Source organism: Narcine bancroftii, chromosome 5 (genome assembly GCF_036971445.1).
Source record: "Narcine bancroftii isolate sNarBan1 chromosome 5, sNarBan1.hap1, whole genome shotgun sequence".
NCBI lineage: Eukaryota > Metazoa > Chordata > Chondrichthyes > Torpediniformes > Narcinidae > Narcine > Narcine bancroftii.
In genome coordinates this window covers 145,793,700-145,811,910 of record NC_091473.1, presented here as the reverse complement: position 1 = coordinate 145,811,910, position 18,211 = coordinate 145,793,700, and the positions used below count along the sequence as shown (strand labels likewise).

At 48.0% G+C, this 18,211-nt stretch overlaps 1 protein-coding gene across 2 annotated transcripts in view; it reads left to right on the top strand.

The window, feature by feature from the left end:
- The first annotated feature begins 14,665 nt into the window (after positions 1-14,665).
- The window catches only part of prkacba (protein kinase, cAMP-dependent, catalytic, beta a), a 235,918-nt gene continuing 232,372 nt past the window's right edge, over positions 14,666-18,211 (top strand). The window contains exon 1 of one of the 2 annotated variants that reach the window (XM_069939348.1): positions 14,666-14,781. In XM_069939348.1, the coding sequence (XP_069795449.1) occupies positions 14,736-14,781 (46 nt within the window). In that variant the 5' untranslated portion in view covers positions 14,666-14,735. The remainder of the gene's footprint in view (positions 14,782-18,211) is intronic. The other variant, XM_069939349.1, reaches the window with a different exon arrangement.

Below are 18,211 nucleotides of genomic sequence, written 5' to 3'. Positions count from 1 at the left end.
GGTTGGAAGATGGCAGTTTAATACTGATAAATGTGAGGTGCTACATTTTGGTAGGGCTAATTAAAATAGGACATGTACGTTAAATGGCAGACAATTGAAGGAGTGCAGTGGAACAAAGGGATTTAGGAGTCATGGTACATAATTCTCTGAAAGTTGAAACACATGTGGCTAGGGTGGTGAAGAAGGCATTTAGTATGTTGGCTTTCATAAATCAGAGTATAGAATACAGGAGTTGGAATGTTATATTGAAATTGCATAAAGCATTGGTGAGGCCAAATTTGGAATATTGTGTGCAGTTTTGGTCACCGAATTACAAAAACAGTATATAGAAAATGCAGTGGAGGTTTATGAGAATGTTGTCGGCTTTCAGGGTTTGAGTTACAGGGGAAGGTTGAGAAGGCTGGAACTTTATTCCCTATAGTGTGGAAGGTTGAGGAGTGGTTTGATAGAGGTATTCAAAATTATAAAGGGGACAGAGTCAATCTGGATAGGCTTTTTCCACTGAGAATGGGGGAGATTCAAACAAGGTGACATGGATTGAGAGTAAAAGGGAAAAGAGGGTGGTGGGGGTATGGAATGAACTTCCGTCAGTGGGTGGTAGAAGCAAGATCAAGGAAAAGTTGTATAGGTATATGGACAGGAGAGGTGTGGAGGGTTATGGGCCGAATGCGGGTCATTGGGACAAGGTGGGAGAAGATATTCGGCATGGACTAGTAGGGCCAAATCAGCCTGTTTCTGTGCTGTAAATTGTTATATGGAAAGTAAAAGCAGAATGCAGACCATAAAGACTTGACAGGTCAGGTAACATCTGTGGATAGGGAAATGCAATTTTTGTTTAGGTCAATGATCTCGAATCAGGGTTGACAAAACCAGATACCAAACGTGCTTTAATTTGAAGAGAATGGAAAGTGGTGGAGGACACAAGGGAAATATCTGAGGTAGAGTGAAGACCAGGAAAGTCTTAAGGATTGTCAGGCTGGGAAATAGCTCCTTCCTGAAGGTTGAGATTGATGAAATGTAGGTATCCTGTAACTGAGTAAATTACCCCAAATTATTTATCAATGTTTATTTTAAATTACTTCTTTAAATAGTGTGTGTGTGTGGATGTGTGTGTGTGTGTGTGTGTGTGTGTGTGTGTGTGTGTGTGTGTGTGAGTGTGTGTCCAAACTATTACAGTTCAGGCATGATTCTGAAAAGTGTATTGTTAAATTTCACTCTCAGAAATCTTTTATGTTGAAACTCAGAATCTTTACTGTTGTTCAAAAGTAATTATTAAGTAGTTTGAGACACCAAGTCATCAGACATCTCAAAACTCACAAATTCTTCTTGAGTTGCTTTCAGAGAAATGTTTCTTCACATGAATTAATTTCCACAAATTCCCCTCTCTTGCATGGAGGTTACAGAGTTTTACACAGTTGAAATGGCTGTTTCTTAACTAGATACTGATTTTGTGTACCTCCCATGACAAGGAGAACACAACAGCCTACCTTCTCCTTAAAATATCACTTCATTTCTGACTTCAGTTGAAGACCGGCTCAATATTAAAAGATGGCTTTCTTGTTAGGTTCCAATCACATGACATGACATCACCACTGGTTTTGTTTGAAGTTCTTCTCTTCAAAAAGTTTACAATAAGAGTTTTACAAGGTTGTGATTTGTCTACACAGCCAATAATCAGATGGCTTTTTTGTGTACACAGGTGCCTTTTGAGCAAACATCTATTGTCTTCAAACTGACAGTTGCTACAGTTTATCCTCATTTACTCCCCAAACTTTGTTCCGTTTAAAGTTCTAACAGAGAATCACCTCAGCTTCCGTAGTCTCTCCAAAGTAATAAAGGTGTATGTTGCTGGAAGTAAACAATGCATTTAAATTGAGTCATGGGAACATATTGATCTAATTCTAAAGCAATCATGGGACAAGGGATAAAAGCAGGAAAGTGACGCTCTCTGCTCTGCTAATTATTGGAGAGCAGACATGAAGGGCCCAATGGCCTACTCCTGATACTACTACTACTTATGCTTTTTTTCTTGGGTATGCATTTGTATAGGTCAGCCATTCTCAATGGGCTCACCTCGGACTCAGCACATTAAGAAAAAGCCTTGTTTTCTTTCCACCTCATGTAACATAAATATTTTTATGTTTTTCGATGTAGTGGGGAGAAGTACAGAAGACTGCTACACAGGGAAGATGACCTATAAACTTTGGGTAGAATCCTAAGGGGGCCATAGCAGAAAATAAAGGGTGAGAATGCCTGGTGTGGATGCAAATACAAGAATATATTGGTTAATATGTTCCAAGAAAGTTCAGTGATATGGAAAACCACACTTTTCAAAGCATTATTACAATGCACTTTAATGTAATATGTTCCCAATCCTATACATATTCTTTTACCAAGAACGCTGTAGCACGAATAAAAGCTCTCATGACTGGAGGGAGAACACATGCTTTTATTAGCTTATAACAAAGGGTAGGGTCTCACAGTAGTCTTCGGCAGGAATCAGGGTTTAGGTGGGAAATCTAGGTTATATATATGTGGGTAGGTGGGGGCGGAGCCTGGGGGAGGAGCCAGTGAATCTCAGTTCACTGCATTCACCCCTTCCTGCAGAATTAAGGCCTGTGGATGAAGACAGAGAACACAGACAGCAACAACAACAAAAAAATCAGAATATAAACAATTATTTACAGATTTAGATGATCCAGAGGTCTGGAAATCCTGGAGGAGCACCTTGGGCTCCCTGGGTCGCCTGGCCCCCTCATAGGGAGGTACAGTGGGCAGTAGGGTCTATGGTTCTACGACGGAGGGAAATGACTCTTCCTCCTGAACTGAATCTCCTGAAGCCCTGATTGTGGATGGTGAAAGAGTTCTGAAACCTGTGGATCACCTGAGGCAACGGATTCTCTGTTCCAGTGGGTGCCAGGTCCCTGATAGAGACGGTGTCTTCTCTGACATCTAGGTACTCCATGTAGGCGTACATGGGGTTGGTATGGAGTAGTCTCACCCTCTCCACCAGGGTGTCGGTTTGGCTTCTCCTCACGTTTTCTCAGAAGGACCGGACCTGGTGTGGTGAGCCAGGTTTATTAAATAATAGCTCATGAGGAGTCGCATTGGTCGCTGTACAGAGTAGTGACGGAATGAAGTGGAGTGCCATGGGCAAGACATCCTGCCAGCATGAGTCTGGAAAGTCTCTTGACCTGAGGGCCAACTTGACGGCTTTCCAGACTGTGGCATTTTCTTTTTCAACCTGCCTGATCTCCCGGGGATTGTAGGTAGTAGTCCTGCTGGATGCGATGGCCCTTGCCAGCAGGTACTGACGTAGCTCCTCGCTCATAAATGATGGACCCTGGTCACTATGGATATAGGGCAAAAATAACCGAAGAGGTGGAGGTGTCTGGACATGGGATGGTGAACAGGAAGCGGGAATACCCATCAATGATGGAGAGGAAGAAGGTGTTTCTGTTCGTGGAGGGGAGAGGTCCCATAAAATCAACACTGAGCCATTTGAAGGGCCTGGATGACTTGATCAGGTGTGCCTTTGCGGGGCGGTAGAGTGCGGCTTACACTCCATGCAGACCTGGCAGGACCTGGTCATTTCCCTGATATCTTCCAATAGGGCAGATTGCGTGCCTTGACAAAGTGAACCATGTGAGTGACCCCTGGATGGCAGAGCTCATTATGTAGTGACTGCAATTGGCTGGTGTATGCTGAGGGTCAGCTTTCTCTGGATAAGGCATCTGGGGGCTCATTAAGGGAACCTGGCTGATAGGCGATGATATAATTGTAGGTGAAGAGTTCGATCCTCCACCTAGCAATTTTGTCAATTTGATTTTTCCCCTCGACGTTATTAAATATAAATGCGACAGAGCACTGGTCTGTGAAGACTGTAAACTTCCTACCAGCCAGATAGTGCCTCCTGTGCCTGATGGCCTCTACAATGGCTTGAATCTTCTCACAGAGGGATTCCGGTGCACATGGCCTTGCAGGGTCCGGGGGAAAATGCAACCAGACTGCCTGCCTGGTTAAGTGTAGTGGGCAGAGCCACATCTTAAGCATCACTTTCCACTTGGAAAGGTACATTCTCGCCCACCGCGTGCATGGTGGCTTTCACAAAGTGGCTTCGGACATAGGTAAAAGCTGTTTGGGCTTCAGCCGAGAGGAGAAAAGTAGTGGATTTTAAGAGCGGGCAGACCTTATCAGCATATTGAGGGACCCACTGAGCGTTAAATGAAAAAAACCCCAGGCATCTCAAGGCTTTCATGCTCCTTGGAATAGGGAGCTTTAACAAGGGGTGCATCCTATCGGAGCGGGGACAATAATACCATTCTCCACCACACAGCCAAGGATAGCCAGTCATTTAGTCCTGAACATACACTTGCTGGGATTATAAGTGAGGTTCAGGGCTTTCAGTGCTCTGAAGGTTGGCATTATGATCCTCCAAGGTATGGCCACAGATGGTGACATTGTTGAGGTAAGGGAATGTACCTTCAACCTGCACTTGTCCACCATCTTGTCCAGCTGCTGCTGGAAGATGGAAACCCCATTGGTAATACCGAAAGGGACCTTCCAGAATTGATAGACCCTGCTATTTGTTTCATAATGGATTGGCAGCTGGTGATAGGCAGCCGTCAGGTCGATGGTCAAATAGACCTGATACTGCGCAATATCATTCACTGTGTCAAAAATTCGAGGAAGGGTGGTATGCATCCAGGAGCGTAAATTGTTTGGCTATAGTCAATTACTAGCCTAGAGTTATTTTCCCCTTTTACTACCACCACTTGCAATCTCCACAGGCTAGTGCTGGGTTCAATGATTTTCTCATCGAGCAGGCGTTAAATCTCTGATTTTATGAACTCCCAATCAACAGCACTGTACTCCCTGCTCTTCGTAGCAATCGGCTTTCAATCCAGAGACAGATTTGGGAAGAGGGGTGGGGAGGTCGATGTTAAATGTGGAGAGGTTGCACATGGATTCTGATTTCAATGGCCCTCTGTTCTGAGCAATTATGGGAGGGAGGGTACCAGAGTACTTCAAGGTCATGCTTTTAAGGTGACACAAGAAGTCAAGATCCAAAAGTACCAGAGCACACAAATCATCAAATACATACAACTAAAATTTACAAAATTTCCCTCCTTCAAAGACAAATGAAGAACCCAATGTTCTTCAATATGAGTAGAGTGCAAATGAGATGCTAGAAATATACGTTAATTAGAAGGATACCGTTTAAGTTTGTATTCCCAAACAGTCTGAGAGTCTATGAAACTTTCAGTAGAGCCAATGTCAATTAGGTATCGAGTTGAGTGTCTGTTTACCTCGACAGTCACTATTGAGTTGCTGAGTTGATGTGGTTTGTCTTGGTCCAGAGTCATTGATGGACCCAGGAGACTCCGTAGTCCCCCTCGGTTGAGTAGTCCCCTCCTTCCTGAGGTGCCGGCAGGAAAAATGGTGTCAACTCAGTGGTGTGGCAAGATATCCGCCCTTCATCCTCCTCTGACGATGATGGCACTAATTTTGAATCGTGGCAAGATGGCCACTGTGGCCTTTCGGGCTGTTTTACAACTGCCACCCTCTTTCGGTGAGTAGAGCAGCAGGCAGGCTCTGGCAAGTTGGGGTTGATGGAGATGGCTTAGGGCTGGTGTCGGAGTTGGGAGCTGTGCATTTCCCTGGGGTCCTCTTCGCACAGCAGACCCTTGATCAGGGTCCCCTCTTACTGCAACTGGAGCAGGCAGAGTCCTTAGCTGGGCATCAAGAGCAAGGATGCTGGCTTCTTCCGCAGAAGCATTCCCTTGCGCAGGAGGGCTCCCTATCACGGGAAGTAGCTGCCGTTAGAGCTGGGGCGATGTGACTTGCCAGTCCTGGGAAGGGTTCACTGCGGAGAGCATGGTAGTTGGCCTCAAGGTCATTAGTCTCAAGCTGGGCTTGTTCAAGGGATTTGGCCAGTTCAACGTGGCTGTCCAAGACTTTCTTACCCAACTCAAGGAGTTGCTGCTTCACGTATCTCGAGCAGACTCCCACAACTAGGGTGTCCCAGATCTGCTCTTCCTCACAAAAGTGGCCAGAAGCCATTTCATACCGGTACTTCTTGGCGAGAGTCCACAAGTTGAGCAGGTAGTCATCAATGATCTCTCCTGGCTGTTGCCTATGCAGAGTGAGTCGATGCCTCGCTAGAACCTCGTTTTGCAGCTTCAGGTACCAAGTCTTCAGAGCCTCAATGGCTGCATCGTAGGTTGCACAGTCCCGAATGACCTGTGTACCCTTTAGTCTCTACCCTGCAAATGAGGGTCGACCTCCTGAGTTCATCTGTGTTGAACACATCACTGGTTGCATTCAGATAGGCCTGGACACAGTCCAGCCAGTAAGCAAACTCCTCAGCAGCATCTAGGGACAGAGGGTCAAACAGGAGCATATTCGGCTTGAGGAATGCTTCCATCTTCTAGTTAATAAGCTAATAAAATTGTAGTGCAAATAAAAGCTCTCATGACTGGAGGGAGAACACATGCTTTTATTAGCTTATAACAAAGGGTAGGGTCTCAGTAGTCTTTGTTAGGGATCTTTGTTTGTTGGGAAACCTGGGTTATATGTGGGTAGATGGGGGCAGAGCCTGGGGGAGAATACAGCCATCTGCACAGCCCATTACCAGTGAATCAGTTCACTGCAAATGCTTATGCAAACATGTGGATATAATATATAAAAGGGATATATAAAACTGAAAAATAACAAAGATCTTTTATTGGCAACAAGTGAACATTGCTTATTTAAGAAAATATTTGTCTTCAGTCTTCTTTTTTCATCATGAATATCTTTATAACATTGAATAGCATTTTGCAATTCTTGCTGAACTCTAATGCTTCTCTCAATGTTTGGTTCTCCATCCATAAGGTAATCTCAAGGATCGTTGATTTTTCCAATAAATGTTGATAATTCCTCGAAGGCAAATTCTTCCATCCAAGTACTGACCAGGCCTGAGCCTGCTTAGCTTCCGAGATCAGACGAGATCGGGCGTTTTCAGGCTAGTATGGCCGTAGGCGAAGGCAAATTCTTTAGTTGGCACTTCATTAACACATTTTGCTGCGCATCTTCATATAAACATTTTTGATAAAGTTTACACTGTCACAGTCCAAAGTTTCAAATCCCAGATCGGTGAACATTGTTAAATTAATGCACCGCTGTTGGTAACACAATATTAATAAAATGTAACAATTTTTGGTTATTACTATATTAAAATTAAAAACCATGCTATACAAAGCTGTGTTATCGAGGGTACGCCTGTACAATGTCATAAATGGCTGAAGCATCAGCACTCTGTGCGGCTGCTGAGGCTGCAGGGGGGCTGGAGGTGAATCCAAGGACATTCAGTGACTCTGAAGGGACTCGCTTTTGCTTTCTCTTGTACTGTAAGTTGCGCCAGGTGACACTTTGTCTGCCTTATGGCAGGCAGAAGCGATTTTCTGTACAATAAAGGGATCTTGAAAATCAATGACAAAAATTGTTATCTTAACGAATTTTGAGGTGGATAGACTGGCTGAACATTATTATCAATTAATTCTGCATGAATAATGTCTAGATTAATATATTATTCTACTTTGGATTATATCCATCCTATTAAAACATAGATCAAAAACACATCTTTAATTTAAATGCCATCCTTTTAATGCATATAGATGTTACAAATATATTTAAAATACAGAGGAAACATTTCTGCACTTTATAATTTAGACAATGTACGCACACATTTCAAAGAAAATCCATCCAGCATAAATAAATACCATCTAAAATATGCAAGGATATGAAGATGTAATAAAATATGAAATGTATTTACACATGAAAATAATTTAAAAGTCTTTCAGAATTCACATAACAAGTAGATGATTGTCGACTTCAGGAGGAAGTCAGGAGAACATCAAGGGGTCAGCAGAGGAGAGGGTCCAAGATCTTCAAATTCCTGGATGTTAACATATCTGAGGATCTGTCCTGGGTCCTCCATGTCAATGCAATCACAAAGAAGGCTTGCCAATGGCTATACTTTGTGAGAGGTTTGAAGAGATTCAAACCTGACTCTCAAAAACATGTACAGGTGTACTGTGGAGAGCATTCTGACTGGTTTCATCACTGTCTGGTACAGAGGTACCAATGCTCAGGAAAGGAAAGGAAATAACTTCAGTTGTTAACTCGACCTGTGACATCACGGGCACAGACTTAACTCCTCTGAGAAAATCTACAAGAGGTGGTGTCTGAAGAAAGCAGCCTCTATCCTTAATGATCCCCACCACTCTTCATACTGCTACCTTCAGGAAAAAGGAACAGGAGCCTGAAGACGAGCACTCAGGGGCACAGGGACAGCTTCTTGCCCTTTGCCAACAGATTCCTGAATGATCAATGAACCACAGACACTGCATTATGGCACAGCTAGCATACTGGTTATCTCAACACCGCTACAATGCTAGTGACTTGAGTTCGAAACCGGCGCTGGCTGTATGGATTTTACATATTTTCCCACTGTCTGTAAGTTTTTAACGTTCTTCCTGCTCTGCGTGGGTTTCCTCCAGATGCTCCAGTTTCATCCCACTGTTCAAAGCATACCGGGATTGTAGGTCAGTTGGATGTAATTGGGCGGCATGAACTTGTAGGGCAAAAGGGCCTGTTACTGTGTTGTATGTCTAAATTTAATTTAAAAAAAATTAATTTAAAATTACAAAAATTACTTTGTCTTTTTCTTGCACTGTTTGTATTTAGGAACATAGGAACATGGGAAGTAGGAACAGGAGTCGGCCAAAAATGGCCCATCGAGCCTGCTCCGCCATTCAATACGATCATGGCTGATCTAATTTATGACCTAACTCCACCTACCTGCCTTCTCCCCATATCCCCTAATTCCTCTATCATGTAAAAATTTATCTAACTGAATTTTAAATATATTTAATGAAGCAGCCTCAACCACATCCCCGGTTAGAGAATTCCAAACATTCACTACTCTCTGGGAAAAACTATTTTTCCTCATCTCTGTCCTAAATCTACTCCCCCGAATCTTGAGACTGTGTCCTCTCGTTTTAGTTTCCCCAGCCAGCTCAAAAAACCTTCCCACATCTATCCGATCCATACCCTTCATAATCCTATATGTTTCTATAAGATCTCCTCTCATTCTTCTGAACTCGAGCGAATACAATCCTAGACGATTTAATCTTTCATCATAAGTCAACCCCTTCATCTAAGGGATCAACCTAGTAAATCTCCTCTGGACTGTCTCCAAAGCCAGTATGTCCTTCCTCAAATATGGAGACCAGAACTGGGCACAGTACTCCAGGTGCGGTCTCACCGATACCTTATACAGTTGCAATATTACCTCCCTACTCCTGAATTCAATTCCTCTAGCGATGAAGGCCAACATTCCATTTGCCTTCTTAATAACCTGCTGCACCTGCAACCTAACTTTTTGCGATTCATGCACAAGCCCTCCCAAGTCCTTCTGCACAACACCATGCTGTAGTTTTTCACCCTTTAAATAATACTCAGCTCTTTTATTTTTCTTGCCAAAGTGGATAACCTCACACTTACTAACATTGTACTCCATCTGCCAGACCTTTGCCCACTCATCCAGTTTAACTCTATCCCTCTGCAGACTCTCCACATCCTCATTACAATTTGCTCTTCCACTCAATTTGGTGTCATCCGCAAACTTGGCTCCACCACATTTTGTCCCCTCCTCCAAGTCATCAATGTAAATGATGAACAGTTGTGGGCCTAACACTGACCCCTGAGGCACCCCACTTGCCACTCTCTGCCAACCTGAAAAACTCCCATTTCTCCCGACTCTCTGCCTCCTGTCAGACAACCAATTTTCGATCCATGTCAATAGATTTCCCCGGACTCCACTTTCCTGTAACATACTGATAGTCTCTTGTGCAGAACCTTATCAAACGCTTTCTGGAAATCCAACCTGTTCCCCTCTATCCACCGCACCCATTATATCCTCAAAGAATCCTAACAAGTTTGTCAAACAAGATCTTCCCTTTCTAAAACCATGCTGCGTCTGCCTGATTGAACCCTTACATTCCAAAAGTTTCACTATTTCATCTTTAATGATGGCTTCAAGCATTTTTCCAACTACAGATGTCAAGCTAATTGGCCGATAATTTCCAGTCTTCTGCCTACATCCCTTCTTAAAAAGTGGCGTGATTTGCTGTCTTCCAGTCTGCCGGGACCTGCCCAGAATCCAAGGAATTTTGGTATCTGACCACCAATGCATCAACTGTAACTTATTTCCTTCAGAACCCTTGGATGCATATCATCAGGACCAGGTGATTTGTCTGGCTTTAGTCCCATTAGTTTCTCCATTACTACTTCCTTTGTAACAACTATTTTATCAAGGCCTTCCCCAACATTCGCATCCTTAACTCCACACTTGGGCATGCTGGACGTGTCTTCCACCGTGAAGACGAACACAAAATATTTGTTCAATGCCTCGGCCATTTCCTCATTTTTTGCTACCAGTTTTCCTTTCTCACCCTCCAAGGGTCCTATGTTAACTCTGGCCACCCTCTTCCGTTTTATATATTTATATAATTTTTTGCTTTCTGTTTTTATATTTTGTGCCAATTTACTTTCATAATCCTTTTTCCCATTTCTTATTACCCGCTTTGTAACCCCTTGTTGTCTCTTAAAGTTATCCCAATCTTCCAGTTTCCCAATGCTCTTTGCAGCTTTGTACACCTGCGCCTTCAATTTTATACTCTCCTCTATTTCCTTTGTTAACCACGGTTGATTTTTCCCTCCCTTGCTGCCCTTTTTCCTGACCGGAATATATTTTTATTGAGTATTACAAAAGATTTCTTTGAAAATCTTCCACTGTTCCTCAACTGTTTCATCAATGAGCCTGTGCTCCCAGTCCACTCTGCCCAATTCCTCCCTCATCCTATGGTAGCACCCCTGTTGAAGCATAATATATTAGTTTTAGATCAAACTATTTCCCCTTCCATCTGAATGAGAAATTCAATCATACTATGATCGCTATTTCCCAGACGGTCTCTGAATATTACATCATTTACTCTACCTATCTCATTGCACAACACTAGATCCAGGAGAGCATTTTCTCTTGTGGGTTCCTTCACATGCTGCTCAAGAAAGCTATCGCGGATGCATTCTATGAAGTCCTCTTCCAGACTCCCACGACCAACTTGATTTTCCCAATCTATGTGGAAGTTAAAGTCCCCCATGATGACTGCCGTATCATTATTACATACCTCACTTATCTCTCTATTTATTTCTTGTGCCACTAAACTATTGTTATATGGTGGGCGATAGATAACACCCACCAGTAATTTTTTCCCTTTGTTATTCTTTATCTCTACCCAAATGGACTCAACATTATGCTCTTTAGATCTTATATCATCCCTCACTATTCCCTCATCTTTGTGGATTATATAAATGTTTGCCCTGTGATGCAGCCGCAAAACAACGAATTTCGTGACACGCTCACGACAACAAATTCCGATTCTAACTATTTAATGTGAAAATGAATGGCACTGCTGCCACTGGTGTGGACCTGTGGAGAGCAGGAAGCAGAATTATAGAGCTCCCAGGGGGCCCAACTGTCCAATCTGTCTGCCATCAGCTCTGTGCAGCTTTTGAATGTACTGTTAAAGAGGCCAACATTAGTTTTATTTAAAATCCCTCAACCACGGGGTCTGCACCTAAGATGGTGGTGCCTATGATTGGCACAGCTATGAGGGGCTGCAGACTCTGGGGAAGCTGGACTGCCACTCCCACACCCCCATTTGAGAAGGAGAAGCAGAGGAGAGGACCCACAAGATGGTGACCACAGTGACGGACCAGTGAGGAGTTCTGAAGGCTGTTGGTGACTCAAGGAGAGGAATCCAGGCAGGCTGCAGGCGACTGCAGCCAAGGGACTTTTACCAGGCTGTGAATTGCTGGAGACTGGCTGAAGGGGTACCAAGTATCGGAACCAGGATACGAGAGGGTGCTGAAGGGTTCCTGACCATATTGGAGGTTTGAATCTGGAGCTCGGAGGTGACTCTTCAGTTACCATAATATCTTTCTGGAAATTTCTGGAAAACTCAAGTTACAAGCAGATCATGTGATCACCCTAAATAAAATATGTGGAAATGACAGTCAGAGTCAGTGTGTGCCCCCTATTAAATAAGTATAAAAGAAAATGTGGAAAAGAATCTGATAATTATATTAAAAGGAAAAGAAAAGCAATTACTTTGCAAGAAAAACTTGAAGTGATTGAACAAGATGAAGACGGAGCTAACAATGTGAAAATTGGACACGATCTGGGCTCCAATGAGTCAACAGTATGCATAATTTTAAGTAAGAAGCATGAATATAAAGAATAAGGTAAAGTTGCATCATTTCCTCTAAGCACAAATTACTCAAAACAGAAGTCCATTAATGTTTGAAATGGGGGAATCAGCTGCAAGAGCTGATAAAAATACTGCTGCAAAATTTCCAGGAATTTTTCAAAAAAGATCTGAGCTTGAAGCTGCCAAGGATTTTTATCTACTGTAAAAGTGGAACCTAACATGGAAAGAAACAACGGAGGTCTGCAGTAATATAGAAAGATGAGGAAAAAAAATCAAAATCTGTGCAGTCAACTTTGGACAAATATTTTTCTAAGAAATAGTTTAGTTATGATGTTATTATGAAATAAATGAAAAATATCATAATTATTTTATTTTCCTTAACAGTTTTTGGTATTACTTGCGGCTAAAAGTTCATTTTAAAACACATTATAATAAGTCTTGATGGACGATCTGAAAGGACGGGGATTCATTGTAATTCTTATTGATTCTGTTAATTGCTTAATACGAATTTGTCTTATGTGAGTAAAAATTGGGGTGAATTTATCACTTAAAGTGGGGTTTACCTGTATTTTTAAAATTTAATTAAAAAAAATTTGGACATACAACAGGCTATTTCGGCCCACGAGCCTGTATCGCCCAATTACATCCAATTAATCTACACCCCCAGTACATCTCAAACGGTGGGAGGAATCCTGAGCCCCCAGGGAAAACCCATGCAGACAGTGCGGGATTCAAACCCTGGTCCCGATCGCTGGCACTGTAATGCATTGCACTAAACCCCGCACCAACTGTGCCGCCCCGAATATGGTTGTGATAGTACAGATGTATAGTTACTGTATCTAGACTGTGCTTACAGCGATTGGCTGAGAGCTAAGCCACGCCTATTGTCTTGGCCTTAAAGGGTTGTGGTCGGATCATTCCGGACTGGTCGGCCACCTGTGAAGAGCTCCGGTCTTTTGCTAATAAAAGCCTTGGTTTGGATCAACAAGTCTTTACTTCTTTCGACGAGCTCTTCAATGGTGTAATATTGCATTGTCTTTATTACATGACAATACATTGAATTTTGGTCCACATAGAGGTTGGCACCGTGATGCTGCCACATCGAGAGGGAAACGCTGCCGTCGGAGAGCAGCAGCCATCCTCAAAGACCCGCACCCACCCGGCACGCGCTCTGTTCTCGCTGCTGCCGTCAGGAAAGGGGTGTCGGTGCCACAAGACTCGCCCCCCACCCCCCCCCAGGTTCAGGAACAGCGGCTCCCCCTCCACCGTCAGACCCCTCAACCACAAACTCAATCGGGGGCTCTCTTTCTTTGGCATTTTATTGATCTTTTCTCTGCATTGCACAGTCAGCGCGCTTACATTTATTTGTTTGCAATGTGTAAGCTGTGTATTTTTTTACACCTCCAGTAAGTGCCTTGGTCCGCAGGGAAAGGAATCTCAGGGCTCTATGTGATATCATGTATGGACTCTGATAATAAACATGAAATCAATGAATTTCTTGACATTTTGTGACAATTCGTTCTGATTCTATTTAAATACAATAGTAAAATTTTATTTCTTGGGTCAATATTATTGATAAATGAGACGTTTCCTGGAGAGGAGCAGTGAGTGAAAATGAGTGCAAACCCGCCCCCGCGGATGTGCACACACTGACCTGGGGAGTGAAAAGTTCGTGGGCGCGCCGTTCAACCACAGCGCGCGTGTCCTTACGCCGCCGCAAAGTAGTGCGGCCGCCGGAGCCACGCCGACGGAACGACCGAACAGCGTCTCCCCGCCCAGCCGTTCGTTCATTTCACCCCCTCCCCGCCTCCACCAAGTGAAACCGGCGGTCGCGACCGTCCTCTCATTGGAGTTGGGGGGAGCCCCGCCTCACCTGCACACGGCCAGCCCTCCCGCCTCGGCGCGTGACGTCGGCCACGGGGAACCGCCCTCCCGTGACGTCACGGCATCCCTCGTGTGTCACCAGAGTCGCTCCAACGCCCTGCCCGTGACGTCACGGCATCCCTCGCGCGACGCCACGCCCCCACCCTGTCTCTCCGCCGAGCGGTGGGTGGATGGGCCCGCGCGCTGGTTCCGGTGGAGGGAGAGCGAGCGCGCCCAGCGCGTGTGGGTGAGAGGCTGCCCGCCTGGTCGTCACTTCCGGCAGCGAGCTGGGTTGCCGAGTCGCGGTGAAGTGGCCCGTCGAGGAGACGGAAGGCTGACCGGGGGGGGGGGGGGGAGGCGAGAGGAGGAGGAGGAAGGAGGGTGTCCCGGGAAAGCGGCGGGCGGCGGCTCACGCCAGCGCCTGGACCCGGTGCCGCAGCGGGTTGTCGGATCTTGCGGGGTGGGGTGGGGGGGGGGGTACAAACAGACAACCCGCCCGCCCGCCCGCCCACCCACCAGCTCTAGACATCGCGGCCCGGTCCGCTCTCCCGAAGGATGGGAAACGCGGCGACAGCCAAGAAAGGCAACGAGATCGAGAGCGGTGAGTAGGGCAGCCGGCGAGGCCGCACCGTGGGGTGGGGGGGTGGGGGGGGAGGAGAGGGGAGGGGGGGAGGAGAGGGGAGGGGGGGAGGAGAGGGGAGGGGGGGAGGAGAGGGGAGGGGGGGAGGAGAGGGGAGGGGGGGAGGAGAGGGGAGGGGGGGAGGAGAGGGGAGGGGGGGAGGAGAGGGGAGGGGGGGCGGTCATTCATTCCTTCCGCCAGCCCGCCGGCTGTCTCGGGACCTACAGTTGCGGAGCCAGGCCTTTGGTCCAGGAACTACAGTAGCGGGGCCTGGGCTTTGGTCCGGGGCCTACAGTAGAGGGGCCTGTGCTTTGGTCCAGGGCCTACGGTAGAGGGGCCTGGGTTTTGGTCCAGGAACTACAGTAAAGGGGCCTGTGCTTTGGTCCAGGGCCTACAGTAGAGGGGCCTGGGTTTTGGTCCAGGAACTACAGTAGCGGGGCCTGGGCTTTGGTCCGGGGCCTACAGTAGAGGGGCCTGTGCTTTGGTCCAGGGCCTACAGTAGAGGGGCCTGGGTATTGGTCCAGGAACTACAGTAAAGGGGCCTGTGCTTTGGTCCAGGGCCTACAGTAGAGGGGCCTGGGTTTTGCTCCAGGAACTACAGTAGCGGGGCCTGGGCTTTGGTCCGGGGCCTACAGTAGAGGGGCCTGTGCTTTGGTCCAGGGCCTACGGTAGAGGGGCCTGGGTTTTGGTCCAGGAACTACAGTAAAGGGGCCTGTGCTTTGGTCCAGGGCCTACAGTAGAGGGGCCTGGGTTTTGGTCCAGGAACTACAGTAGAGGGGCCTGGGTTTTGGTCCAGGAACTACAGTATAGGGGGCTGTGCTTTGGTCCGGGGCCTACAGTAGAGGGGCCTGTGCTTTGGTCCAGGGCCTACTGTAGAGGGGCCTGGGTTTTGGTCCAGGAACTACAGTAGCGGGGCCTGGGCTTTGGTCCGGGGCCTACAGTAGAGGGGCCTGTGCTTTGGTCCGGGACCTACGGTAGAGGGGCCTGTGCTTTGGTCCGGGACCTACGGTAGAGGGGCCTGTGCTTTGGTCCGGGACCTACGGTAGAGGGGCCTGTGCTTTGGTCCGGGACCTACGGTAGAGGGGCCTGTGCTTTGGTCCAGGGCCTACAGTAGAGGGGCCTGGGTTTTGGTCCAGGAACTACAGTAGCGGGGCCTGGGCTTTGGTCCGGGGCCTACAGTAGAGGGGCCTGTGCTTTGGTCCAGGGCCTACGGTAGAGGGGCCTGGGTTTTGGTCCAGGAACTACAGTAAAGGGGCCTGTGCTTTGGTCCAGGGCCTACAGTAGAGGGGCCTGTGTTTTGGTCCAGGAACTACAGTAGAGGGGCCTGGGTTTTGGTCCAGGAACTACAGTATAGGGGCCTGTGCTTTGGTCCGGGGCCTACAGTAGAGGGGCCTGTGCTTTGGTCCAGGGCCTACAGTAGAGGGGCCTGGGTTTTGGTCCAGGAACTACAGTAGCGGGGCCTGGGCTTTGGTCCGGGGCCTACAGTAGAGGGGCCTGTGCTTTGGTCCGGGACCTACGGTAGAGGGGCCTGTGCTTTGGTCCGGGACCTACGGTAGAGGGGCCTGTGCTTTGGTCCAGGGCCTACAGTAGAGGGGCCTGGGTTTTGGTCCAGGAACTACAGTAGAGGGGCCTGTGCTTTGGTCCGGGGCCGACAGTAGAGGGGCCTGGGTTTTGGTCCAGGAACTACAGTAGAGGGGCCTGTGCTTTGGTCCGGGACCTATGGTAGGGGGGCCTGGGTTTTGGTCCAGGAACTACAGTAGAGGGGCCTGTGCTTTGGTCCGGGGCCTACAGTAGAGGGGCCTGGGCTTTGGTCTGGGGCCTACGGTAGAGGGGCCTGTGCTTTGGTCCAGGGCCTACGGTAGAGGGGCATGGGTTTTGGTCCAGGAACTACAGTAAAGGGGCCTGTGCTTTGGTCCAGGGCCTACAGTAGATGGGCCTGTGTTTTGGTCCAGGAACTACAGTAGCGTGGCCTGGGCTTTGGTCCGGGGCCTACAGTAGAGGGGCCTGTGCTTTGGTCCAGGGCCTACGGTAGAGGGGCCTGGGTTTTGGTCCAGGAACTACAGTAAAGGGGCCTGTGCTTTGGTCCAGGGCCTACAGTAGAGGGGCCTGGGTTTTGGTCCAGGAACTACAGTAGCGGGGCCTGGGCTTTGGTCCGGGGCCTACAGTAGAGGGGCCTGTGCTTTGGTCCAGGGCCTACAGTAGAGGGGCCTGGGTTTTGGTCCAGGAACTACAGTAGCGGGGCCTGGGCTTTGGTCCAGGGCCTACAGTAGAGGGGCCCGTGCATTGGTCCAGGGCCTACGGTAGAGGGGCCTGGGTTTTGGTCCAGGAACTACAGTAAAGGGGCCTGTGCTTTGGTCCAGGGCCTACAGTAGAGGGGCCTGGGTTTTGGTCCAGGAACTACAGTAGCGGGGCCTGGGCTTTGGTCTGGGGCCTACAGTAGAGGGGCCTGGGTTTTGGTCCAGGAACTACAGTATAGGGGCCTGTGCTTTGGTCCGGGGCCTACAGTAGAGGGGCCTGTGCTTTGGTCCAGGGCCTACAGTAGAGGGGCCTGTGCTTTAGTCCAGGGCCTACAGTAGAGGGGCCTGGGTTTTGGTCCAGGAACTACAGTAGCGGGGCCTGGGCTTTGGTCCGGGGCCTACAGTAGAGGGGCCTGTGCTTTGGTCCGGGACCTACGGTAGAGGGGCCTGTGCTTTGGTCCAGGAACTACAGTAGAGGGGCCTGTGCTTTGGTCCGGGGCCTACGGTAGAGGGGCCTGGGCTTTGGTCCGGGGCCTACATTAGAGGGGCTTGGCCTTTGGTCCAGGGCCTACAGTAGAGGGGCCTGTGCTTTGGTCCGGGACCTAAGGTAGAGGGGCCTGTGCTTTGGTCCAGGGCCTTCAGTAGAGGGGCCTGGGTTTTGGTCCAGGAACTACAGTAGAGGGGCCTGTGCTTTGGTCCGGGGCCGACAGTAGAGGGGCCTGGGTTTTGGTCCAGGAACTACAGTAGAGGGGCCTGTGCTTTGGTCCAGGGCCTACAGTAGAGGGGCCTGGGTTTTGGTCCAGGAACTACAGTAGAGGGGCCTACGGTAGGGAGGCCTGGGTTTTGGTCCAGGAACTACAGTAGAGGGGCCTGTGCTTTGGTCCGGGGCCTACAGTAGAGGGGCCTGTGCTTTTGTCCAGGGCCTACAGTAGAGGGGGCTGGGTTTTGGTCCAGGAACTACAGTAGAGGGGCCTGTGCTTTGGTCCGGGACCTACGGTAGAGGGGCCTGTGCTTTGGTCCGGGGCCTACAGTAGAGGGGCCTGTGCTTTGGTCCGGGACCTACAGTAGAGGGGCCTGTGCTTTGGTCCGGGGCCTACGGTAGAGGGGCCTGTGCTTTGGTCCGGGGCCTACAGTAGAGGGGCCTGTGCTTTGGTCCGGGACCTACGGTAGAGGGG